The sequence below is a fragment of the Hypomesus nipponensis genome, chromosome 24 (genome assembly GCF_054491055.1).
Source record: "Hypomesus nipponensis isolate SF chromosome 24, ASM5449105v1, whole genome shotgun sequence".
NCBI lineage: Eukaryota > Metazoa > Chordata > Actinopteri > Osmeriformes > Osmeridae > Hypomesus > Hypomesus nipponensis.
Window position 1 is genome coordinate 11,290,001 of NC_140384.1, and position 27,500 is coordinate 11,317,500.

General features: G+C 51.9%; 2 protein-coding genes across 2 annotated transcripts in view; both read right to left on the reverse strand.

Annotated features, from left to right (window-relative positions):
• The window catches only part of LOC146233209 (transmembrane protein 132B), a 111,078-nt gene extending 102,862 nt beyond the window's left edge, over positions 1-8,216 (reverse strand). Inside the window, exon 1 of the mRNA XM_084690679.1 lies at positions 7,569-8,216. Within this exon, the coding sequence (XP_084546805.1) occupies positions 7,569-7,653 (85 nt within the window). The 5' untranslated portion in view covers positions 7,654-8,216. The remainder of the gene's footprint in view (positions 1-7,568) is intronic.
• A 16,813-nt stretch (positions 8,217-25,029) lies between these two features.
• aacs (acetoacetyl-CoA synthetase) overlaps positions 25,030-27,500 on the reverse strand; it is a 17,962-nt gene continuing 15,491 nt past the window's right edge. Inside the window, exons 14-18 of the mRNA XM_084690597.1 lie at positions 27,269-27,394; positions 26,855-26,924; positions 26,685-26,743; positions 25,958-26,160; positions 25,030-25,491 (exon numbers count right to left, since the gene is read on the reverse strand). Of these exons, the coding sequence (XP_084546723.1) occupies positions 25,354-25,491; positions 25,958-26,160; positions 26,685-26,743; positions 26,855-26,924; positions 27,269-27,394 (596 nt within the window). The 3' untranslated portion in view covers positions 25,030-25,353. The remainder of the gene's footprint in view (positions 25,492-25,957; positions 26,161-26,684; positions 26,744-26,854; positions 26,925-27,268; positions 27,395-27,500) is intronic.

A 27,500-nucleotide genomic window follows, 5' to 3' on the forward strand; every position in this document is an offset into this window, starting at 1 on the left:
GCTACAGATACCCCTAGCTACTCAAGCCCAGACAACAGACCAGCTATGCTATAGTTTGAGTGCCAGTAGGGGGAAAGATTGGGAGGAAGCTGATGAGCAGCGACTGCCCCCTGCTGAGTTGGCATTTCAACACCGACTACAGTACTACTGTACTTAGTATTTGTTCAACCCACAGACCAGAGATGCTAAATGTTTATGCTCTACCAGGGACAGGTAAACAAGATATAGCTGCCATTACATCCTGCCATTCTCCCCCACCCCCGCCATGACTGCGCCGGCTAGCATTCAGTGAAATGTCGGGGGCAGAGACTGCCACGACTGATGAAGCAAATGTCAACTAGGAGGTTGAAGAAAAGGAGGAAGAAGAGAGAAGAGGAGGAGGATAGAAGAGGAGGAGAATAAGAGAGGAAAAGAGGAGGAGAGGAGAAAAGAGTTGAGTGATGGCTTGGGTCATGGCAGGTGAGTGTTAAACACCACTTTAGGCAGAAGTGTTAGGAGGTATGAGACGATATATATATATATATATATATATATATATATATATATATATATATATATATATATATATATATGGAGAAGAGAGATAGAAAGAGACACACAGAGAAAGGGAAAGATATGAAGAAAGAGGGGGAGAGGTAAAGGAGTGCAAGTCACAGGAAATCTTCTGACACCACGGTTACAGACTAGAAGAGGAACTCCACGGCAAGCTGTCTGAGAATCTTCCGGTGCCATCTGCCAGCAGAGTTGCAAAACTTTTTGTCAGTTCATCGTAGGGCAGAAGTTGTGTGATCCTTTGCCAAGATGCCCCTCCCCCTGCCGGCACCCTACCTCCAGTCTCAGCAGCCAACCCTGGCAGACCCACTCCAAGGTCAAACCCATAACCTGGGGGGAGGGGGGAGGGACGGGAAGGGGGAGGGAGGGGAAGGGGGAGGGGGAGGGAGGGGAGGGGGGAAGGAGGGGAAGGAGGGTGGGGGGAGGGGGAGATGGAGGCAGAAACAGAGGGAGAGGAGAGTGCAGAGGAGAGGGCAGAGGGGAGGAGAGGGGAGGGGAGTGCAGAAGGGAGGGCAGAGGGGAGGAGAGGAAACTGCAGAGGGGAGGTGAGGGAGGGAAGGAGAGGAGAGGGCAGAGGGGAGGAGAGGGCAGATGGGAGGAGAGTGCAGAGAGGAGGAGAGTGCAGAGGAGAGGGCAATTGGGAGGAGAGGGGAGGAGAGGAGTGTGTCTACAAGGGTGCCATGACTCTGCAGTATGGGTGCCATGACGATAAGTAATCTCCTTTGGAGCACTGCACTAATGAGCCTGCCTGGCTCTCGTCCTACACACACACACACATACACACACACACATACACACACACAAGCATACACACACACACACACACACACACAAGCATACACACACACACACACACACACACACTCGGCCTCCTGCCGCTAGAGTAGAGGTCAGAACCGTCGACCCCGGGGATTGGTGCCAGGTTGGCATCGCCACAACCAATCACAGCCTGACTCTCACGCCCCAGAGAACAGGGCAGGACAACCCCCATATCACCCCTCTCCACCCCTCTCTACCCCCATATCACCCCTCTCCACCCCTCTCTACCCCCATATCACCCCTCTCCACCCCTCTCTACCCCCATATCACCCCTCTCCACCCCTCTCTACCCCCATATCACCTCCTTATCACCCCCAACACCCCTCTGCACCTCCTTATCACCCCCCACCCCTCTGCACCTCTTTATCACCCCCCACCCCTCTGCACCTCCTTATCACCCCCCACCCCTCTGCACCTCCTTATCACCCCCAACACACCTCTGCACCTCCTTATCACCCCCCACCCCTCTGCACCTCCTTATCACCCCCCACCCCTCTGCACCTCCTTATCACCCCCCACCCCTCTGCACCTCCTTATCACCCCCCACCCCTCTGCACCTCCTTATCACCCCCCACCCCTCTGCACCTCCTTATCACCTCCAACACACCTCTGCTCCATCCTGCCACCCCCCACTACCGCACTAACCTTCACCCCCCCCCTACCGTACACACACGCACACCACACACACAGTCATACTAAAATCTACTCTGTCTTAATGAGGAAGCGGATACGAGGTAAAATAATGCAGATTCACCAGCATAATTTGCATAAGGAGGGTTATTTGCCTGTCTAATTAGTTTGAATCCACCCCCCTGCCCCCCCCCCCCAAACCCTTTCTCTTAAAGCCTCTAATGAATTCCGCTGAATTCCCCTTCGCCTGTTCACAGGTTTCAAACTGTTTCATCCATACGGGAGAGAACCGGTGAGAACCAGAGGAACGCCTGCCCAGTGTTTGGAGCGGAAAGAGGGTGAAGAGAAGGTGAAGCCTTGACCCTCCCGAAGAGAGAGGGGAGAGAGAGAGAGAGAGAGAGAGAGAGAGAGAGAGAGAGAGAGAGAGAGAGAGAGAGAGAGAGAGAGAGAGAGAGAGAGAGAGAGAGAGAGAGAGAGAGAGAGAGAGAGAGAGAGAGAGAGAGAGAGAGAGAGAGAGAGGGAAGAGAGAGAGAGAGATTAAGGGTGCTGGGTGTGAAGATGGAGGGAGCTGATTGGCTGACTTGTGAGTAAGTGTTAAGGACAGAAATCTGTTTGTTTCCGTCTCATCTGCTCATTAAAGTGAATTTAAAGTGGCTGAGTAATTGATTTTTTACCTGATAAGGTGAATGTCTAGGTCCACTAGCATAATCATTTGTTCTGTTTGTGTGACTGTGTTTATGTGTGTCTACAGGCATGCGTGCTTCTGTGTCTGTGTGTATGGGTGTGTATGCATATGTGTGTGTGTTTATCTCTATCCAAGCATGTGCCTAGTTCACGGTTGGAAATCAATTTAGAGAGATTAAAGTTTTCAATTCCATTATGTTTATAAAATGGAGATTTGTTAACAAATGTCAGTCATAGAAAATAATTTTGTCTTCTTTCTCTACTGGCAACAGAGCTAGAGTCACAGAGGTGTGTGTGTGTGCGCGTGTGTTCAGCAACACTTCATTAGAACATATTGGTCCTCAGAAGTTCATCTGCCTCATTCTCTTAATGAAGAGCATCAACAAGTCTTCATCATCATTATCATAACCTGCTTCTCTGTGTAGGAAAACCTCACAGTCTGACAAGACTAGGGGGTCAGACTTACTGTGTGTGTGTGTGTGCGTGCATGCGTGCGTGCGTGCAAGAGAGAGAGAGAGAGAGAGAGAGAGAGAGAGAGAGAGAGAGAGAGAGAGAGAGAGAGAGAGAGAGAGAGAGAGAGAGAGAGAGAGAGAGAGAGAGAGGGAGAGAGGGAGGGAATATTAGAATTATATTGTGTGTGTGTGTATGTGTGTGTGTATATGTGTATATGTGTGTGTGCGTGTGTGTGTGTGTCAAACTGAGTTGAAATCAGTGTCAGGGTGAGCAGTCTCCTGCTAGTCATTAAGACTCTGATGATAATGATTATGCTCATTAGGTCTATCACACACACACAAATTTACACCCTCACACACACACACACCCTGACTAATCTGAGGGGAAATGTATTTGTGATTACTGCAACATTAAACCCAAACATGACTTATACACCTAACTGTTCTCAAACACACACACACACCACACACACCCACGCCACACACACCCCACACACACACGCCACACACACGCCACACACACCCACGCCACACACACCCCACACACACACGCCACACACACACGCCACACACACACGCCACACACACCAGACACCACACACACGCCACACCCACGCCACACACACCCCACACACACCCCACACACACACACCCCACACACACACGCCACACACAGTCCTTTTGCAACCCACTAAGGTTCTTCCAGTACCTCCCTGGTCTTTAGACAGAATAAGGAGAATAAACCACCTGCTTCATGGACTTGATGAAAGGCTAGATTGTTAAGTGTTAAATGTGGCCATTGTAACAAAAGAAAAAAAAGGTTATTATTTCAGATAACCCCTTTATTAGCTCATTTAGGTAAGTTTTTCTAACAACTGTTGCTTATTTTTGTCATAAGAAATTGTGAAGACTAGTAGGAGTAACAGAACGATTGTGATTTAAATACACACCAGTGCTCATCTCCTGGAGAGAGAATCAAAGCATCTTTACAAAGAAACATTCATTCAAAACATTAATTTGAATGATTAATTAGAACCCAACTGTGATAAAACAGCAGTGTATTCTGGACAGTTTGTGGAGGTGCAAGGAGAGAAGTGGCGGAGGGAGGGAGGGAGGGAGGGAGGGAGGGAGGGAGGGAGGGAGGGAGGGAGGGAGGGAGGGAGGGAGGGAGGGAGGGAGGGAGGGAGGGAGGGAGGGAGGGAGGGAGGGAGGGAGGGAGGGAGGGAGGGAGGGAGGGAGGGAGGGAGGGAGGGAGGGAGGGAGGGAGGGAGGGAGGGAGGGAGGGAGGGAGGGAGGGAGGGAGGGAGGGAGGGAGGGAGGGAGGGAGTCTTTTCAACAGACAAGGACATCCTCAACAGACTGTCCTTAATCATATCTGTGGCTCCTGCAGTCTGACCCGTCTGTCTGTGTGTGTGTGTGTGTGTGTGTGTGTGTCTGTGTGTGTGTGTGTCTGTGTGTGTACATCTGGGTCTGACGATTGTAAGAGGCACCTTCTTTTGTGTCGTCAGGGTGACAGAGAAAGTCTACAGTTCTATCCAAAACACTGACAGGACAGGCAGACACACACACACCCTCCCCCACATAGACACACACATCCTCACCCACACACACACACTCTCCCCCACATAGACACACAGATCCTCACCCACACACACCCACACACACACACAGTGGGTGACACAATAGGCCTTGCTCCCTGTAGTAATGAAGAATCTGATAGCCATGCTGTTTCTGTTCACAATGTGAAAGAAAAATCTCGCCCTTACTTTCTCTCCCTCTCTCTACTCCCCCACTCTCTCCCTCTCAACACCCCCTTCTCTCCCCCTCTCCTCCCCCCTCATCCTGTCTGTATGGGAGCTCTGACAGCATGGCCTGTCCTCGATAAGCCGTCTTCCTCAGATGAGGAACACGGCTGCTGCATGGCTGTACAGTAGGCCTGTAGGCCTGAATGATGAGATGACAGGAGGATAATAAGGTGTGTGTGTGTGTGGGGGAGAGATATTGAAGGGCCCAGGTAGGTTTGTTAGATATGATGCTTTTTACTGCTTCTGCCCAAACCACTCAGTTACACGCACACACAACACACGCACACACCTGCGAATAGCAGTGAAATTAGCTCAGGTACAATGCCCATTCTGACAATACACATCCTTTGTCTCTCTCTCTCCTCTCCCCTCCCCTGTCTCTCTCTTACCCATCCCTCCCTCTCTCTATCTTACCCCTCCCTCCCTCTATCTCTCTCTTACCACACAGATATAAAGAGAGGGAAGGAGAGCATGCGAGAGACAGAAAAAAATAGATCAAATAAGATCTGCAACTCTCCGTCCATTTCCACACTAATAGACATGTATGAATATGAAAGCCACAAAGTCATTTTCTCAGCAAATTGATATAATTTGACCCGCAGTATAGCTACAGCTTCAGAGAACGTGAAGTGATACAAAAGATCAGAGCGCAATAAAATACCAGCAATAATATAGCTAGTACATTTCTATTTCATTCGCTTTTCTGGGAAGACCTTTCCTACCTGTGTCTGCTCTTCTCTGTCGCTGGTGGATAGAGGTTGGGGGTGGGATTTTTCGATGAAAACTTCACTCGGAAGGCCACGACATCTTGTCCAACATACTGAATTCTCCCCCTTGTTCTTCCTCTGAAATGTCTCGGCTACTGCTACTGTAGCGTCAGGTATTTACGTTACAAACTAGGCCTGAAAATACATATATCAGCGTGATAAATGATAGTGAGGAATTGTCTCGGCAAAAAGAGCAGTATATTCCTACAGTATAACAAATGAGTCAGATGTTGTTTGTCAAGAATCTTATCATTTTTGTTACGGTTTGTATGTTGACTACCTCGAAAGTCACTGGAGAAAAACATTCGCCTGAGTGCCGAGAATTTGCGCGCTCTTGTCCCTCGCGACGTTGGGCGCGAAAGCGGATTCTCTTGCCGGGCTTGGCCTCGTGCTGTGGATCCACGTGCACAGGGCATTCCTGCTGGTTTGTTTTTTAATAAATTTCTTTAAAGCGTGGACATTTTAAGTGGACATAGGCTATAATAAAGATTCATAACTGGTTTATATCCCCACAACAAGAATAAGGGGAAAGGGAATTGTGTCTAAATTAGACATGTTTGAGTCAATGGGAGACTGAGACAACAGGCTCCTAAATGACCACATTTTGCCTCACCTTTAAATGCGTTGACTTGACAGGCCTGGGGGCTTATTATAGTATCAAATGTGCTTTCTGTGGTGAATTTCAGCTCAAATCTAGAAGGACTACATTTAACATCAGATGTGATTTTACAGCGCAGCGGCGGATGACTGAAGGCCTTTAGCACAAATCAACGGAGCGCAAGGTCGCCGTTCCTCATCTGAACGGTCTCCGGTGGCCTTTTTCGCTGTCGCTTTCACCGAGACGACAACGGTCCCCTGCGCCCAATAAATACAGATTAACAGCGAAGGTGAAACGTGACCTGTCACAAGTGAATTCGGGTTTTGGCCGTGTGGAGGGCAGAAACCCGCCACGGGAGAAACTGTAGGCTACAGCGGTTGCGTTGTAGAGACATGTCAGGGGAAATTAAACGGCAATCCTGACTTCACCTGACCACCGTTCAGGCGTGTACAGGATCCAGAACATACCGGAGCAGCCACAGCTGCCGACTGAGCGAGCCCCGCTGTTCCATTGTGTGTCGCTTGCGCTGCCTGCTCTAGTTTCGTGAAAAGCGCGAAGCGCACATCCCTGTTGATCGCCGCGGCTTGACCCTCTCGAGCGCACCGCTGTCAGCTGCCAGTGCCACGCTGTGCACAAAGGTGAAAAGAATTTTACACAACTATGTCACAAGGCGGGTCCAGTCACCCGTGCCCCGGAGGTGTGTCTGAAACGGAATAACTCATTAACACTCAGAATGGGCTGGTAGCAGTACACACAACAAAGAACCAAGCGCTACGCAATTACGGGCCCTTTGTAGCTTCCAAGCACGCACTCAATCACGCTCAACCCGTTTAACCCCAATAAATCTGAACACGGGCCTACAAACCGGAGACTGTCCCCGTCATCAACATGGCAAGGCGGACATGATGGGATACAGGTGCAGTTCAAGCCCGCGTTCTCGCAGCTGTGTGATGACGTTTGCCATAATAAATAGGAGCCTTTTGAAACCGTAATATACGCGCTCACACAGACACACACACACATAGCCTATTATGCTAATACTATTTTCGAGGGGTCAAACCGTGGTTCATGTTCCCAGACACACACACCTCCATACCGTAAACATTTGCAACAGAAGCAACATCATGGTATTAATTGAATAATTGTTTACATGTTTAAGTTGTGCTAAACAGAATATTCACTCAATTGTTAAGACAAATAAAGTACAATTTAAAGAAACTTAATTTAGCAACAAGTTTTGGCGCCGTGTGCGCAATCTTACCTCTCCAAAGCGCAGAGAAAAGCGTCATTCTTAAAACGGAATAAGCCAGAGGCGCATCTTCAGTAAAAATCCGAAAGCGGCACATGTTTGACGTTTAATTCTTTTATCTCTGCTCCAACTGGGGATACTGAATAATGTTTTCTTTCACTAACGGATAGATTAAAATCGCATTACTGCCATAATCTCATTTTAAGTAGTCTATTCCTCTGGTGATGTAAATTTAACAACACCCGTGTCAGACCGGAGTTAAAATATCCCTTCGTCTCCCAAGAACACGTCGGCGCATTCCGATTCACTTGGTTACATCCCCAAACTGTCCGGCCTCCCTCGGTAACGAAAAGTGTTCTGCGACCCCGGTCCTCTCCGGGCTTTGCTCTCCCGGTGTCTTCCTTCGATGAAAGTTTAAACCGTCTAAAGTGTCAGGTTCAAACTCAGTCCTGAATTCTCAGATGTGCCCGGCGTGTGGCCGGTTTAAATCCACCACGCGCTGCCACCGCCTCCGAGATGAGTTGTCACAGAGATCCGTTGGAGCTTCGGGTAACGTTACCCCCCTCGCAGGTGAACCGGTCCGCTCGCGCTCTCATCCCGTGGAGTGTTGTACCCCGCAATAGCTTGAGCAATACGTCCTATCTGACTGGGTAGGCTACTTTCGTTCGCTAAGGAAGGAAGGGACAGATAAACACAACTGCCGCTCCTCGCGCTGCTGCGAGGCTCAGTGAGGAGGCGGGATGATAGTGACACGCTCGTGAGCCAATAGTTGGGTTTGTAGAAAGCGTTGTGAACGAGGAGCTGCCGGCCCGCGACAACCAATCAAATAGTAGAAATGTTATTTTCCCAAACAAATAGAAACAGTAATTCAAGGATGGGGGATTCAGACAAGAAGGTTCTCTATCCTCCAGAGAGCAGCCAACACATGGCCGAGTTGGCCCATTTGACCATGCCATCGAAAGAAAAACTATATACTTGTGCAAATATACGTATAGCCTACATATGCAAAAGTGGATATAAATTAAGCCTTACTATTATTTATCTATTTATGTAGGCCTATATAATGTTCAAGCTACCCAGTTATTTTACCCGTAAGTTTGCTTTAGTCTGCCAGCATTCCCGTCTGCGTGTTAAATAGAACTGTAAACCCCTTCTGCATTATTCATGCTGCCTCCATACTGTAACACCTGTTTACCGTGTAATCGATAGACGCATCTTTCAGCTGATTGCATGTGGCTGCCCGCACGAGGAGCGATGTCCCGTTCCCGCGCCCTCTAATAAAACTGATTCAGTTTCAATTGAGCACGCGGAGGCCAGGAGTAGCCTAGAAAAAAGAGAACGTTTTATTCCTCGAGTCAGACTATATTTCATACAGTAGTTTCCTTTGTCAGCTAAACGTGTAAAACCATAGAGATGACATTGTGACTTATTGAATTGCAAATCACTCCATCTCCAGTGAGAAGATTTTCACAGACCCGTGCTCGGGAACTCAGCTGGCGTCCCGCGCCTACAAAGGAGCGACAGCACCCCCTAGCGGGCTAGAAGGGAACGGCGGGACCGGTTCCACCGAGCGGAGAGTAGGATACGGGTTTAGAGGACGCTGCATTTTCTTTCCAGTGTTCATAGCGGAGAAGAACCTGGGGTCAAGTTTGCCAATACACCTCCCATTTGTACAAGAAGATAACAAGGTTTTCCTGCTTTCAACCTACTTTGCTACAACTATCCAGACACTGGACAGGTGTGAAGGCTTCCCAGACCCCCCCCCCCACACACACACACACACACACACGCACACACACACACACACACACACACACACACACACACACACACACACACACACACACACACACACACACACACACACACACACACACACACACACACACACACACACACACACACACCACCACCACCAGTCTGGAAGAAAAAGAGGGAGAGAGAGAGACAGAAAGGAGAGAAATAAGGAAACAAATACACAGAGAGACAATCAAAGATATAAAAAGAGGGAAAGAGAGGAACCACCTCCAGAATAATTCTGGAGCCATCATCCCCTCCCACAACACCTCTCTCCCTCATCCTCTCCACTATCATACCCCCTCCACAACACCTCTCTCCCTCACCCCACTATCATACCCCCTCCACAACACCTCTCTCCCTCACCCCACTATCATACCCCCTCCACAACACCTCTCTCCCTCACCCCACTATCATACCCCCTCCACAACACCTCTCTCCCTCACCCCACTATCATACCCCCTCCACAACACCTCTCTCCCTCACCCCACTATCATACCCCCTCCACAACACCTCTCTCCCTCACCCCACTATCATACCCCCTCCACAACACCTCTCTCCCTCACCCCACTATCATACCCCCTCCACAACACCTCTCTCCCTCACCCCACTATCATACCCCCTCCACAACACCTCTCTCCCTCACCCTCTCCACTATCATCCCCCCTCCACAACACCTCTCTCCCTCACCCCACTATCATACCCCCTCCACAACACCTCTCTCCCTCACCCCACTATCATACCCCCTCCACAACACCTCTCTCCCTCACCCCACTATCATACCCCCTCCACAACACCTCTCTCCTTCACCCCACTATCATACCCCCTTCCACAACACCTCTCTCCCTCACCCTCTCCACTATCATACCCCCTCCACAACACCTCTCTCCCTCACCCCACTATCATACCCCCTCCACAACACCTCTCTCCCTCACCCCACTATCATACCCCCTCCACAACACCTCTCTCCCTCACCCCACTATCATACCCCCTCCACAACACCTCTCTCCCTCACCCCACTATCATACCCCCTCCACAACACCTCTCTCCCTCACCCTCTCCTCCTCCTCACACTCCCCCCATATAAACACCAGTCACCATCTTTAGTTCACTCCAGCAACAGAATACATTAGAATCCAATTAAGCTCCACAATGCTCACTCAGCTACACTGGACCAGTCTGCATGGGAGAGTGTGTGTGTGTGTGTGTGTGTGTCTGGGAGAGTGTGTGTGTGTGTGTGTGTGTGTGTCTGGGAGTGTGTGTGTGTGAGTGTGTGTCTGGGAGTGTGTGTGTGTGAGTGTGTCTGGGAGTGTGTGTGTGTCTGGGAGTATGTGTGTGTCTGGGAGGGGGAAAAAAGGTTCAAAAGATTGAAAACATATTTTCGAAAAAAGTTTTGAAAAGTTGAAAACATATTTTTGTGGAAAAAAGTAAAAAGTTGCATAATTGATGAGTACTCGATGAGTAGAAGTTTCAAAACCAAAGTTTCCAAAGGTTAGAAAACATAAGGTGAGGACTCTACTATACTCTACTGTACTCTACTATACTCTACTATACTTTACCATAATCTGCTCTGCTTTACTGTACTCCGTTTAAGGTTGCCTTTTTGTATTATTGTATGCGTGACACTACAACAGGTGTAGTAATGGCTACACCTGTTTACATTAGTACACGTCAGAGCCCACACTTCTTTACTTTCACTTGACTTCAGTGTAGTCAGTGTAGTCAGTACTTTAACTTTGATCAGTCTTTTTAAACATCAGTATTAGTACTCCTACTTGAGAGAACGATGTGTACTTATGCCATGTCTGACATATTCTTATGTGATCAGACTTGCTGACTTCACAACTAGATAGGTGATTGATTACATGTTTCACATCAAATAAATGACTGATCATGTTCTTCATATCGTAGAACAAGTATGGATCAAACATCAAGTCCAATTGACTCTTCAGGAAGGCTGGGGAGGAATGTGAGTGATTCCACCTCCTGTCCAAGTCTGTCCACAGCACAGAGGTGGGGGTTTATAAGTGTTTCTTGTGATCTAGTTTCCACAACCAGTCAAGTGAATTTCAATTTGTTCCTAATTCTGCTAATTGAGAAGTGTGGTCTGGGCTCTTAGGTGCTTGTCTGGGAGCTGTAGAGAGCCAGTTTGAGGTGCAGTTGGGTGTTATTACTGGGGAAATAGCTTTTGATGGAAATGTATGTGTTGGTAATACTGTATGCAGGAATGTTGCCTTGAGCATGGGGGTAGAGATGAGGCAACAGCCAATCAACTTAAGGCTGAACAAACCACACATACACACACGCACAGCTGGAAGGCTGGTGTTTGGCGGTCTGATAAACGGACCGTTAAAGCATCTCTCAAAGGCTCCCCCCCCTTTTTCCCCCTTCCCAACCCCCCCCCCCCCCCCCCTTTCCCCCTTCCCAACCCCCCCCACCCTCTTTCCCCCCCCCCGTCATATTATCACAACACACTTGGTGAACAGGAAGATGTTTTACAGTAACTTTTCCTGGAGCATTTCAGTTGAATGTGTGTGTGTGAGTGTAGAGGCAGGGGGTAGAGGGCTAAAGACCTTCATCTCCAGGGTGGACCAGTAGGAACCCCTCAGCCTGTTGTGTCCCTTCCAACGAATAACAACCAGGAGCACCGTCACGCACTGGGGGGAGGGGGGGGAGTTACACACACACCGAGGAGTGGGGGAGTAAGAATAGGATGTGGAATGAAGTTAGAGAGACAGGGGAATTACAGAGGGGAAGAGAGAGAAAGAGACAGATACACACACACACACTCACTCACACACACACACACACACACTCACCGGGCTGAGTCTTCAGTCTTGTCAGACTGGTGTTGACAGGAGAGTTACCCTGGCATGACCCACCGTGCTACAGAGAGACAAGCACAAGCTAATGTGGCTGTGTGTGTGTGTGTCAGAGGAGACAGCGAGAGACAGAGAGAGACAGAGAAAAACAAAGGGAGAGAGTGAGAGTGTGTGTAGCTGTGTGTGTGTGTCTCAGTTATTTGGGAACACTTGATGTTGGATCTGGACAGAGGTCTGTGGTGCTCCGTCATTGACACACACACACACACACACTCAAACACACACACGCACACAATCAAACACACACTCCTCTTGTCTGTCCCATAGATCCTCCTGCTTCATGTAACACCTGTGATGAGAGAGAGCCGGGGTGACGGAGACCATAGCCCCCCCTCACGTCCCCCCCCCCTCACGTCCCCCCCCCCTCACGCCCCCCCCCCCCCCTCACGTCCCCCCCCCCTCACGTCCCCTCCCCCCGGGTGATGACGGAGACCATAGCCCCCCCCTCACGTCCCCGTCCCCCTCACGTCCCCCCTCACGTCCCCGTCCCCCCCCCAACCCCCCTGTAGCCTCCAAGCCACTTCGGCAAACAACCAATTTGCCGGCAGATTACCCAGGGGGCCGAGCGAGCAGACACACCTGTGGAGTGGGAGGAGACTCGTGGGTAAATACTAACTCTCAGTGGAGCCTGCGGTGAGCGAGGACTTAATTACGCTCATTTCCCTGTGACGACGTCCCTGGAGACCGCCTCCTCTGACGCAGGACACACACACACCAGGACACACACACCAGGACACACACACACACCAGGACACACACACACACACCAGGATACACACACACACCAGGACACACACACACACCAGGACACACGCACACACCAGGACACACGCACACACACACGAGGACACACACACACCAGGACACACACACACCAGGATACACACACACCAGGATACACACACACACCAGGACACACACACCAGGACACACACACACACACCCGAGGACACACACACACACACCAGGACACACACACCAGGACACACACACACACACCCGAGGACACACACACACACACCAGGACACACACACCAGGACACACACACACACACCCGAGGACACACACACACACACCAGGACACACACACACACACACCAGGACACACACACACACACACACCAGGACACACACACCAGGACACACACACACACACCAGGACACACACACACACACACACCAGGACACACACACCAGGACACACACACACCAGGACACACACACACCAGGACACACACACACACACACACCAGGACACACACACCAGGACACACACACACACACCCGAGGACACACACACACACACCAGGACACACACACCAGGACACACACACACACACCCGAGGACACACACACACACACCAGGACACACACACACACACACCAGGACACACACACCAGGACACACACACCAGGACACACACACACCAGGACACACACACACACCAGGACACACACACACACACCAGGACACACACACCAGGACACACACACACCAGGACACACACACACACACACACCAGGACACACACACCAGGACACACACACACCAGGACACACACACACACACACCAGGACACACACACACACACCAGGACACACACACACACACCAGGACACACACACACACACACACCAGGACACACACACACACACCAGGACACACACACACACACACACCAGGACACACACACACCAGGACACACGCACACACCAGGACACACGCACACACACACGAGGACACACACACCAGGACACACACACCAGGACACATGTACAGGGAGGAAGCCAGCATGGATCATTTCCTGTTTGTTTGTTTATTTGATTTGTGGTGACTAGGTTTTGGAGGAGAGGAACACATAGTTCTGAAATATATGTTTATTCTTTCAAATGTAAACATATATTTGCATGACATTATCATGAGGGCAAACCGCGCCCCACAGAAAAAGAGAGAGAGAGAGAGAGAGAGAGAGAGGCCAGACCCTGGGTGTCTGGATGTTGACTAGATAAACTCTGGCCACAGTCCTTACAGTAATGTGTTGCTTAGAGACAGCTGGGGGGGGGGGGTGCTGGGAGGGGGTGACAGAACTAAGAGCTATCCCATGATGCAGTTGGAGGGCTCAGACAGGAAGCCAAGTGGTTTTAACACTCCAGCATCCTACGATGGGAGAGAGGGAGGGAAATAGAGGGAGAAAGAAAAAAAAACATACAGAAAGACCTTGAAGAGAGGGAACAGAGAGAGAGAGGATCCCTGCACAAACAAGTGATTCACAGTCTGCATGTGGCTCTGCTGATGCTGTCTAAACTAGAAGAGCTAAACTTGAGGCGTTTTGCCTTCAGCTACACACACAATATTTCTGTTTCTATTTTTTATCACTGTCTTACTCTCATCCACTCATATTCTCTCTCTACCTCCCTCCCCCTCTCTCTCTTGCACCATTCCCCCCATCCCCTCTCCCTCCTTCTCTCTCTGACACTCCCCCCTGCTGGTAGTGAAAGGTGGTCATACAGACACCTCATCCATATATGCATCCAGTTAACTTCTTTATGGAAGAGACTGCTATTCACAGTGTACCTCACCAACACAAATGTCACTCTCCTCTCCTGCCATCCCTTACTTGCCTCTCCCCTCTTCTTCTCTGTTCTTTACAACCACTTCCATTTGTCAAACTGAAATATGAGCACTAAGAGTTTGAGAAGGGTGTGTATGTGTGAACAAAGTTGCCCTTTTCCAGTAGTGTTTCAATAAGGAAGATAAGGAGGAAGGATGGGAGCAAGAGGAAGAGGGAAATATGCATTTTATTTTCTTTACTGGACAAACGTGCCAGGTGTTCACCAGTTACACCACCTGACACTAGAGTCAGCCCACTGAGGCAGATCACAGACCCAGATGAGGACAGAGAGGGAGAGAAGGGGGAGAGGGAGGGGGGGAGGGAGGGGGAGAGGGAGGGGGGAGGGAGGGAGGGGGAGAGGGAGGGGGGAGGGAGGGAGAGAGGGAGGGGGGAGGGAGGGAGGGGGAGAGGGAGGGGGGGAGGGAGGGAGAGAGGGAGGGGGGAGGGAGGGAGAGAGAAGGGGGAGAGAGAAGGGGGAGGGGGACAGAGAGGGAGAGAGAAGGGGGAGGGGGAGAGGGAGGGAGGGAGGGAGGGAGGGAGGGAGGGATGGAGGGAGGGAGGGAGGGAGGGAGGGGGGAGGGAGGGGGGAGGGAGGGAGGGGGGAGGGAGGGAGGGAGGGAGGGAGGGAGGGGGGAGGGAGGGAGGGAGGGAGGGAGAGAGAAGGGGGAGAGAGAAGGGGGAGGGGGAGAGAGAGGGAGAGGAGAAGGGGAGGGGGAGGGAGGGAGGGAGGGAGGGAGGGAGGGAGGGAGGGAGGGAGGGAGGGAGGGAGGGAGGGAGGGAGGGAGGGAGGGAGGGAGGGAGGGAGGGAGGGAGGGAGGGAGGGAGGGAGGGAGGGGGAGGGAGGGGGGAGGGAGGGAGGGAGGGAGGGAGGGAGAGAGAAGGGGGAGAGGGAGGGGGAGAGGGAGGGGGGAGGGAGGGAGGGAGGGAGAGAGAAGGGGGAGAGGGAGGGGGAGAGGGAGGGGGAGGGAGGGGGGGAGGGAGGGAGGGAGGGGGGAGGGAGGGAGGGAGGGAGGGAGGGAGGGAGGGAGGGGGAGGGAGGGAGGGAGGGAGGGAGAGAGGGAGGGATGGAGAGAGAGAGAGAGAGAGAGAGAGAGAGAGAGAGAGAGGGAGAGAGGGAGAGAGAGAGAGAGAGGGAGAGAGGGAGACCTGCCCAGGCTCACTCACCTCTAACCATGCTAATCAGGGTTGGGGTTCATTAGCTGCAGAAGGAGCAGAAGGGAGGAGACAGCGACGTCCTCGTTAACGCATCACGTTCCGTCAGGGAGGAGGGCTAACAAGATGGCTGCTGCCAGATGGTTGCACTGACAACCTCTACTTACACAGGAGAGGAGGAGGGGGAGAGGAGGACGGGGAGAGGAGGAGGGGAGGGGAGGGGAGGGGAGGAGGACGGGGAGAGGGGGAGGGGAGGGGAGAGGAGGAGGGGAGGGGAGAGGAGGAGGGGGAGAGGAGGAGGGGAGGGGAGAGGAGGAGGGAGAGAGGAGGACGGGGAGAGGAGGAGGGGATGGGGAGAGGGGGAGAGGAGGAGAGGATGGGGAGAGGGGGGAAGGGGGACAGAAGAAGGGAGAAGGAAAAGGTATGGCAGAGAAGTATGTGTGTGGATGTGTGTGTGTTGGTGTGTGTGTTTACCCTAACACCTAGCAGTGGTGTCTTCTGTCTGTCTGCCTGCTTGCCTGCCTGCCTGCCTGCCTGCCCATCTGCCAACCTGCAGGGATCTGGACAGATGTAGTTACAGTGTGTTGTGTGTGTGTAGACTTAAGGCCAGAGGCAGGGTTGAGTGTAGGAGCTAGGGTTAGGAGGCAGGGTTGAGGGTAGGAGCTAGGGTTAGGAGGCAGGGTTGAGGGTAGGAGCTAGGGTTAGGAGGCAGGGTTGAGGGTAGGAGCTAGGGTTAGGAGGCAGGGTTGAGGGTAGGAGCTAGGGTTAGGAGGCAGAGTTGAGTGTAGGAGCTAGGGTTAGGTTTGGAGTCCAGGTCAGGGCTGAGGTAAGGGATTTTAAAAAACAGGATTTTGAACTGAACAGAATTGTGAGTGCCCACATGAATGGCAAAACAAATTGTGTGTGTGACTGTGTGTGAGTGTTTGTGTGTGTGAGTATTTAAGTTAACTGATTCTTGGACTTTGTCCAGGGACTCAACAGACTCTCATGAATATTCATTGGTCCGTGTCAGTGTTGTTCAGGGAAACAAACGTCCAATCGGATAATCCGTCCTCACGGAGCTGATGGTTAGAAAGCGTGCGTCTGTGAGGCAGGCACCGTGGCAAGGGTCGCCGTGGGAACCAGGTACTCGTGTAGACGACTGAGTGGTTAAACCACCTCTCCAGAACCAGCAGGATGAATTAAACGATTACAGAACGTTCTCATCCTTTCCAGAAGGTCGCTAGAAATATGGGAGGAGGACACTGAAAGACTGTGAGGGAGAGAGATAGGGAGGGAGATAGGGAGGGAGATAGAGAGGGAGGGAGATAGAGAGGGAGATAGGGAGGGAGATAGAGAGGGAGATAGGGAGGGAGATAGAGAGGGAGATAGGGAGGGAGATAGAGAGGGAGATAGAGAGGGAGATAGGGAGGGAGATAGAGAGGGAGGGAGATAGAGAGGGAGGGAGGGAGATAGATAGAGAGGGAGGGAGATAGGGAGGGAGATAGAGAGGGAGATAGGGAGATAGGGAGGGAGGGAGATAGAGAGGGAGGGAGATAGGGAGGGAGGGAGATAGGGAGGGAGGGAGATAGAGAGGGAAGGAGATAGAGAGGGAGGGAGATAGGGAGGGAGATAGATAGAGAGGGAGATAGAGAGGGAGGGAGATAGAGAGGGAGGGAGATAGGGAGGGAAGGAGATAGAGAGATAAAGATAGAAAGGGGTGGATAGGTAGAGGGATGGATGGAGGGATAGAGAGATGGAGGGATAGAAGGATGGAGGGATGGAGGTAAACGCTACAGGCCTTGACTGGTCCAGCTCTATTTTCAGACCAATGAAGACAACAGCACACATTCACACACACCGACACACACTGTGTTGAGAGTGCTGTGGAGCTGATTAGAGCGGGTTGATTCTGGGGATCCCAGGTGAGGGTTCCTCCACCACATCCAGGTTCCCCCAGACAACTCAGAGGTTAGAGTCCCACACACACCCTACACACACACCCTACACACACACCCTACACACACACCCAACACACACACCCTACACACACACCCTACACACACACCCTACACACTCAGGTGTGGTTCGCAGGAAACATTCCAGCTTAAGATGCTAAATTGGACTTCTGTGTGAGGTGTTATAAAAGCATGTGTGTGCGTGTTGGGTGTGTGTGTGTGTGTGTGTGTGTGTTGGGTGTGTGTGTTGGGTGTGTTATCAATGTTATCCAGGCAGGCTTACCGTTGCTTCCAGAGTAGGGTGTACAGCCTGACAGACTAAATCTGCTGGAGCTATACATCTCACACACACACACACACACACATACCCAGAAGGCATTTGAGCAGATTCCAGGTTTATTCAGCTTGATCATCCCCTAAATTGGCACTGGACTGGTAACTGTGTGTGTGTGGGTACTTACAATACTCCCTTACAAACATTACATCTGCTCACACACACACACACACACACACACACACTATCACATCCCCTAAACACATTAACACACAGCTAAGAGGGCAGAATACAGGAGCAGAGCAGAACATCATTAAACATGGTCTGAACTGATCCCCGGTGATAAGCACCACAGGGGCAGCCCTTCAGGGTGATAGGCACCACAGGGACAGCCCTTCAGGGTGATAGGCACCACAGGGACAGCCCTTCAGGGTGATAGGCACCACAGGGACAGCCCTTCAGGGTGATAGGCACCACAGGGACAGCCCTTCAGGGTGATAGGCACCACAGGGACAGCCCTTCAGGGTGATAGGCACCACAGGGACAGCCCTTCAGGGTGATAGGCACCACAGGGACAGCCCTTCAGGGTGATAGGCACCACAGGGGCAGCCCTTCAGGGTGATAGGCACCACAGGGACAGCCCTTCAGGGTGATAGGCACCACAGGGACAGCCCTTCAGGGTGATAGGCACCACAGGGGCAGCCCTTCAGGGTGATAGGCACCACAGGGACAGCCCTTCAGGGTGATAGGCACCACAGGGACAGCCCTTCAGGGTGATAGGCACCACAGGGGCAGCCCTTCAGGGTGATAGGCACCACAGGGACAGCCCTTCAGGGTGATAGGCACCACAGGGACAGCCCTTCAGGGTGATAGGCACCACAGGGACAGCCCTTCAGGGTGATAGGCACCACAGGGACAGCCCTTCAGGGTGATAGGCACCACAGGGGCAGCCCTTCAGGGTGATAGGCACCAAAGGGGCAGCCCTTCAGGGGTCTGAGGAGTTACAGACACTCAGCTTTAACTGCTCCTCTCTGTCTGCTTTCATGACCCTCTCTACAGCCTGCGCTGCCTTCACGTCTGCAGGAGGCTGCAGACGTGAAGGCGTGTTGCTCTTGTTGGTTAGTGGTAACTAATTTAAATTGTTGTACTCCCTGTGAAATATTTTTTTACTGTTGCTTGCTTTTTTACAGGTACATTTGCACTTATAGCGATTCATGTTGTTTAATTGTAACTTGTTTAACTATCTGTGCAGGGCTACCTGGGTAAGACCATCTCTCTCTGTGCAGGGCTACCTGGGTAAGACCATCTCTCTCTGTGCAGGGCTACCTGGGTAAGACCATCTCTCTCTGTGCAGGGCTACCTGGGTAAGACCATCTCTCTCTGTGCAGGGCTACCTGGGTAAGACCATCTCTCTCTGTGCAGGGCTACCTGGGTAAGACCATCTCTCTCTGTGCAGGGCTACCTGGGTAAGACCATCTCTCTCTGTGCAGGGCTACCTGGGTAAGACCATCTCTCTCTGTGCAGGGCTACCTGGTAAGACCATCTCTCTCTGTGCAGGGCTACCTGGGTAAGACCATCTCTCTCTGTGCAGGGCTACCTGGGTAAGACCATCTCTCTCTGTGCAGGGCTACCTGGGTAAGACCATCTCTCTCTGTGCAGGGCTACCTGGTAAGACCATCTCTCTCTGTGCAGGGCTACCTGGGTAAGACCATCTCTCTCTGTGCAGGGCTACCTGGGTAAGACCATCTCTCTCTGTGCAGGGCTACCTGGGTAAGACCATCTCTCTCTGTGCAGGGCTACCTGGTAAGACCATCTCTCTCTGTGCAGGGCTACCTGGGTAAGACCATCTCTCTCTGTGCAGGGCTACCTGGGTAAGACCATCTCTCTCTGTGCAGGGCTACCTGGGTAAGACCATCTCTCTCTGTGCAGGGCTACCTGGGTAAGACCATCTCTCTCTGTGCAGGGCTACCTGGGTAAGACCATCTCTCTCTGTGCAGGGCTACCTGGGTAAGACCATCTCTCTCTGTGCAGGGCTACCTGGGTAAGACCATCTCTCTCTGTGCAGGGCTACCTGGGTAAGACCATCTCTCTCTGTGCAGGGCTACCTGGGTAAGACCATCTCTCTCTGTGCAGGGCTACCTGGGTAAGACCATCTCTCTCTGTGCAGGGCTACCTGGGTAAGACCATCTCTCTCTGTGCAGGGCTACCTGGGTAAGACCATCTCTCTCTGTGCAGGGCTACCTGGGTAAGACCATCTCTCTCTGTGCAGGGCTACCTGGGTAAGACCATCTCTCTCTGTGCAGGGCTACCTGGGTAAGACCATCTCTCTCTGTGCAGGGCTACCTGGGTAAGACCATCTCTCTCTGTGCAGGGCTACCTGGTAAGACCATCTCTCTCTGTGCAGGGCTACCTGGGTAAGACCATCTCTCTCTGTGCAGGGCTACCTGGGTAAGACCATCTCTCTCTGTGCAGGGCTACCTGGTAAGACCATCTCTCTCTGTGCAGGGCTACCTGGGTAAGACCATCTCTCTCTGTGCAGGGCTACCTGGGTAAGACCATCTCTCTCTGTGCAGGGCTACCTGGGTAAGACCATCTCTCTCTGTGCAGGGCTACCTGGGTAAGACCATCTCTCTCTGTGCAGGGCTACCTGGGTAAGACCATCTCCACTCGAAGCTGAATGGGGGAAGGTGGAGGTGTTTTACATTCAGATTGAATTTTTACCACATGTTGTCCGAGAGGGATGGGCACAATCTCCAAGTTTGCAGGTTGAATAATCACCCACTAGCTCTCTCATTTTCTATCTCTCCCTCACACCATCTCTCTCTTTCTCCCCCGCTCTCTCTCCCCCCGCCCCCCCACGGTGAGGCAGGCAGGCAGCAGGGACTGCATGTTAAACACGGGCAATTTACACAAGAGCACGCCTCAGACATCTCAATCAGGCGACTCTGAGGTGATGGTCCAAACCGTTGTGCAGGGCAAGCCTTAGCTCCACCTCCTTGTCCCGTCCTCCGCGGCCCCTGTCCCCACAGGACGACCCAAACCTGATAGGGGCCGGTGGGAGAGAGAGGGAGGGAGAGGGCCCATGTCTGTGCCCCCCGCTCCATCAGGAACACAAATGATCCTATTGGTAAGGAGCAGACGTCTCCCGTCCTCAGGTTTCTGTTTTTATTATCGGGGGGAGGCGGGGGAGGAGGGGGGAGGAGGAGAGGGGAGGTGGAGAGGAGGAGGGGGGTGAGGCAGGCACACACAGGAGAGTGACAGATGAATCATATCTGAGGTAGCTCACAGGCAGAGAGCAGGGCAGCTCTCTCTCTTCCCTCCTCTTCCTCCATCTCTCCCTGTCTTTCCTCCCCTTTCCCCCCTCCCCCTCTCCCTTCTCTTTCTCCCTCCCCCTCCCCCTCTCTCCCTCTCCCCTCTCTTTCTCCCCCCTCTCTTTCTCCCTCCCCCTCCCCCCTCCCCCCTCCCCCCTCCCCCTCTCCCTCTCCCCTCTCTTTCTCCCTCCCCCTCCCCCCCTCCCCCTCTCTCCTCTCTTCCCCCCTCCCCCTCCCCCCTCTCTGTGGTTAAAACATGGAACACTGAGGTTCCTGTTCCTGCATTGGAAACCAGAGGAGGGACCAGAGGAGACCAGAGGAGAGACCAGAGGAGAGACCAGAGGAGACACCAGAGGAGAGACCAGAGGAGAGACCAGAGGAGAGACCAGAGGAGAGACCAGAGGAGAGACCAGGAGACCAGAGGAGAGACCAGAGGAGAGACCAGAGGAGACACCAGAGGAGACACCAGAGGAGAGACCAGGAGACCAGAGGAGGGACCAGAGGAGACCAGAGGAGAGACCAGAGGAGAGACCAGAGGAGAGACCAGAGGAGACCAGAGGAGAGACCAGAGGAGAGACCAGAGGAGAGACCAGAGGAGAGACCAGAGGAGACCAGAGGAGGGACCAGAGGAGACCAGAGGAGAGACCAGAGGAGAGACCAGGAGACCAGAGGAGAGACCAGAGGAGAGACCAGAGGAGAGACCAGAGGAGAGACCAGAGGAGAGACCAGAGGAGAGACCAGGAGACCAGAGGAGGGACCAGAGGAGGGACCAGACACACACACCTCACCTTCTGCAATCAGGCTTCCCTGTACAGTAGAAGCCACATCAGCAGTCTGCTAGCATGTGACTGCTGTCACCTCTGCTGTCATATAGAGGAGGGAGGGAGGGAGGGAGGGAGGGAGGGAGGGAGGGAGGGAGGGAGGGAGGGAGGGAGGGAGGGAGGGAGGGAGGGAGGGAGGGAGGGAGGGAGGGAGGGAGGGAGGGAGGGAGGGAGGGAGGGAGCCATCGACCCGGTCGTCACCAGTGGACCTCCCTGCGGCCATGGCAACCGATCCATCATGCGATGAGACAACAAGTATGGATCTGAGGGGCAGTGGTGGCATTTCCCTACCTGACCTTTGACCCTGACCACAAGACTCTGCTGACTCCAGAACAGCAGCCCTGCCTCTGCTCCCGCTGACTCCAGAACAGCAGCCCTGCCTCTGCTCCCGCTGACTCCAGAACAGCAGCCCTGCCTCTCCTCCCGCTGACTCCAGAACAGCAGCCCTGCCTCTCCTCCTGCTGACTCCAGAACAGCAGCCCTGCCTCTGCTCCTGCTGACTCCAGAACAGCAGCCCTGCCTCTCCTCCCGCTGACTCCAGAACAGAAGCCCTGCCTCTCCTCCTGCTGACTCCAGAACAGCAGCCCTGCCTCTCCTCCCGCTGACTCCAGAACAGCAGCCCTGCCTCTCCTCCCGCTGACTCCAGAACAGCAGCCCTGCCTCTCCTCCCGCTGACTCCAGAACAGCAGCCCTGCCTCTCCTCCCGCTGACTCCAGAACAGCAGCCCTGCCTCTCCTCCCGCTGACTCCAGAACAGCAGCCCTGCCTCTGCTCCCGCTGACTCAAAAAAATCTTGTATCCAGTCAAATGTTATATTTATACCTCGTTTTATCTGTCTTTATAGTTCTACTCATTATGTTTCTTGTTGCACCAACCCACCAAAGCAACTCCTCATACATGTAAACTTACTTGGCCATAAACCGGATTCTGATTCTTCACTTGGATTGGTCAATTTAGGCCAATCACAGAGAAGCCCCAAACTGGAAGGCCTAAACACAAATCTATTTGGTTTCATAAAAACATAAACAGACCATTTACCTTTTCTGTCCTGAAACATTCCTGTCCATTCCATGTCCTTATACATTTGCAAACTGTGCGAATGGAGTCAAATAGAAAATATGCACAAATTCCCCCCAAAACAGCTGCATATGACATCAAGCAGGGATGTCTGGAAGAGGGAAGTTGAGTACTGGCGGGATCTGAGGCTCGCATGCTGCATGACAACAACACTTCACTCCTGCAACTGTGATGAAACGCAGAGAAACAATCGTATTAATGACTTTATTTGATCGCTAAAACAGGTGAGGGACAGCATAATATATGGACACCTGCTCAGTCCATGTATTGGTTATCATAGGGTCTGCCCAAAACACCCAACAACACAACACATTATGGATTCACAGATATCATATATTCATATACTGTATTACCTTACAGTGATGTTCCACTTTCATTTCAAAGCGATATAATAATGTTAAAGCAAAAAACAGTGAACATTTACCTCACTTAAAAGTTTGTACCATGAAATACTATCAAAACAGCACTGTGTTGAAATGAACTTTACAGTACACCATTTCTCAACACTTTGGGGGTAGGCTTAGTATAAAATTAACAAAAAAACAAAACAAAAATAAAAATGATTGTAATGGAATTGTTTTCAGGAATGCTAATGGGGGCGTTTGATTCGTCCTCCACGGCGCTCCGGATGCCCTTCAGCCTCTTGATTACGTCCCAGAAGGAAACACCAAGTCAATCAAGCGGTTTAACTGACAGACCTTTAAACGAACCCCTGGCTCTGACCCTGTCCGCTAGGCTGGGACGCCTCACCTCAACCACGGGTTGTTAGCTTTGCAGAACTCCACAATCACCTGACCACAGCCATAGAGTAGTAGCATGTTAGCATGTTAGCATTCATACTAGGGTCCCTGCAGGGTCAAGGTAAAAGCTAATCATCAGTAGATTCCGCTTAGCATGGTAGCATTCATGCTAGCACACTAGCGTGAAGGCTAGTCTGGGGGGGGTCCCTGCAACTGTTTAGTTCCTGAATCTCATCATCAGACGATTAGTTCATAGATATATTGGGTACGCACTCCCTCTTTCTCTGTCCTCCATCTGTCTGTCTGTCTCTACATCTGTCTGTCTGTCCTCCATCTGTCTGTCTGTCTCTACATCTGTCTGTCTGTCTCTACATCTGTCTGTCTGTCTCTACATCTGTCTGTCTGTCTCTACATCTGTCTGTCTGTCTCTACATCTGTCTGTCTGTCTCTACATCTGTCTGTCTGTCCTCCATCTGTCTGTCTGTCTCTACATCTGTCTGTCTGTCTCTACATCTGTCTGTCTGTCTCTACATCTGTCTGTTTCTCCCCCTTTCTGTCTGTCTGACCAAGTTTGAGAGTGTGGCTGCTCAGTTTGTGTGTGGGTGTGTCCTGGGTGGGCGATGTGAGAACCTGCAGATCAGAGAATCAGATCAGAATCTCTATTCCGGGAGTCGCACTATGAAACGTTCACACCCCTAGTTAAAACTGGCCTGACAAAATGCCAACTGGTTTTCCACACTCAACGTCTATCAAATGCCCACTCCTCCTCTCTCCCCTCTCGTCTCCCCCCCCCCCCCCCCACCTATATCAGTTAAGCTGGTAAAAACAAACTTAAAACTCTGGTGTTCCCTACAGACAGAATCGCACACACGCGCACAAACAGGGGGGGGGGGGGGGGGGGGGTGATGGTGATGATGAAGACCACACTAACAGCTGCACATTTTCAGTCATGAACTGAACCAATGGGAGGATGACCAAGTCAGAACCGACCAATGGCATGCCCCCGGTGGGGTGAACACAGGAAGATATAATTGCTCCTCTTACTCCTCCTCAGTGACATGAGGAAGAGTTTCAGGAAAGGGGGGGCAGGGATGGAGGTGGGGGGAGGAGGATGGGAAGATAAGGGGGTACTTCTTAGGTTTTTCCAGACTTCCGTTTCTTCTTAGAGGAGAGAGGACGATGAAGAGGTTCTTCTTAGAAGTTCTGCAGTTCCGGAAGGTTCTTGTAGAGGTCCAGGGAGTCTGGGTTGGAGAACGCTCCACGCTGGGGCACCTCCCGGCCAGCAATCACCTGCTTCACCGCCACCTCCACCTTCTTCCCGCTTACAGTGTACTGGGGGGGACACCTCAACATCATGGAGCTGTGCTTTTCAAATCATGTGTGTATATGTATGGGTGTGTATAAGTGTGTGTGTATATATATATATATATATATATATAGATATATACGTGTGTTTGTGTATGTGCCTGTTTATAAGTGTGTGTATGTGGGGGAGTGTGTATGTGTATAAATGTATATGTGTGTGTGTGTGTGTGTGTGGTTCTCACAGGGATGTCTGTATGTGTGTGTGTGTGTGTGTGTGGTTCTCACAGGGATGTCTGTATGTGTGTGTGTGTGTGTGTGGTTCTCACAGGGATGTCTGTGTGTGTGTGTGTGTGTGTGTGTGTGTGGTTCTCACAGGGATGTCTGTTTGTGTGGTTCTCACAGGGATGTCTGTGTGTGTGTGTGGTTCTCACAGGGATGTCTGTGTGTGTGTGTGGTTCTCACAGGGATGTCTGTGTGTGTGTGTGGTTCTCACAGGGATGTCTGTGGTCTCCAGCAGCAGAGCAGGAACATGCCTGGCTGACAGCCCCTTCCTCACGGCAGCACGGACACTCTGGACCAGGGCTGCAGAGAAGCAGTGGCCAGGAGCCATCTTCAGGAACAGGACCACACGCTCCTCCCCATCACTGTTATACTGAGGCACACACAGGCTGTCTGACACCTCCTCAAACGCCTCCACTGGGGGGAGAGAGAGGGAGAGACGAGGTCAGGGAGAGACAAGGTCAGGGAGAGACGAGGTCAGGGAGAGACGAGGTCAGGGAGAGACGAGGTCAGGGAGAGACAAGGTCAGGGAGAGACGAGGTCAGAGGGAGACGAGGTCAGGGAGAGACGAGGTCAGAGGGAGACGAGGTCAGGGAGAGACGAGGTCAGAGGGAGACGAGTTCAGAGGGAGGGTCAGAGGGAGAGAGGAGGTCAAAGGGAGAGAGAGAGAGAGAGAGAGAGAGAGAGAGAGAGAGAGAGGGAGGGAGATGGACAGAGAGGGAGGGAGGGAGGGAGAGAGAGAGAGAGAGAGAGAGAGAGAGAGAGAGAGAGAGAGAGAGAGAGAGAGAGAGAGAGAGAGACAGAGAGAGAGACAGAGAGAGAGACAGAGACAGAGACAGAGAGAGAGAGAGAGAGAGAGAGAGAGAGAGAGAGAGAGAGAGAGAGAGAGAGAGAGAGAGAGAGAGAGAGAGAGAGAGAGAGAGAGGAGAAGCAGGACTCACCGATGTTGTAGATCTCGGAGCTTCCGAAGCGAACTCCATTAGGGTTCAGCGTTCCATCGCTAGGGGGAGGAGAGGGGGGATGGGGGGGAGGGAGGAAAGGCAGGTCCTCAGTATCAGAGATATCTCTCTTCCTGAATGTTTCCAGAGCGTTCTCCAGGAGAGTGTCTCACCTCCTCCCCAGCATGACGACGCCTCCAGTCACAGGGTTGATCTTACAGTAGTCTCCATGAGCCCACACTCCTGGGGGAAGTTAGGTCTTAACTCTTAGGACTCACATAGATCAGGAAGTGTGTGTGTGTGTCTCACCAGGGTAAGAGGAGAAGTGTGTGTGTGTGTCTCACCAGGGTAAGAGGAGAAGTGTGTGTGTGTGTCTCACCAGGGTAAGAGGAGAAGTGTGTGTGTGTGTCACACCAGGGTAAGAGGAGAAGTGTGTGTGTGTGTCTCACCAGGGTAAGAGGAGAAGTGTGTGTGTGTGTCACACCAGGGTAAGAGGAGAAGTGTGTGTGTGTCTCACCAGGTTAAGAGGAGAAGTGTGTGTGTGTGTCTCACCAGGGTAAGAGGAGAAGTGTGTGTGTGTGTCTCACCAGGGTAAGAGGAGAAGTAGGCCTTGTGGTATTTGCTTCCGTTGTCGTCGTTCCAGAAGTGTGTGGGCTGACAGGGGAGGGGCTTAACACACACCAGCTCCCCACTCTCCCCCCACACAGGCTTACCTACACACACACACACACACAATACCACACACACACATACACACCATACATACACACAACCACAAACATTTAAATCAGTGCACCTGATCCTATAGAAGTTAAATCA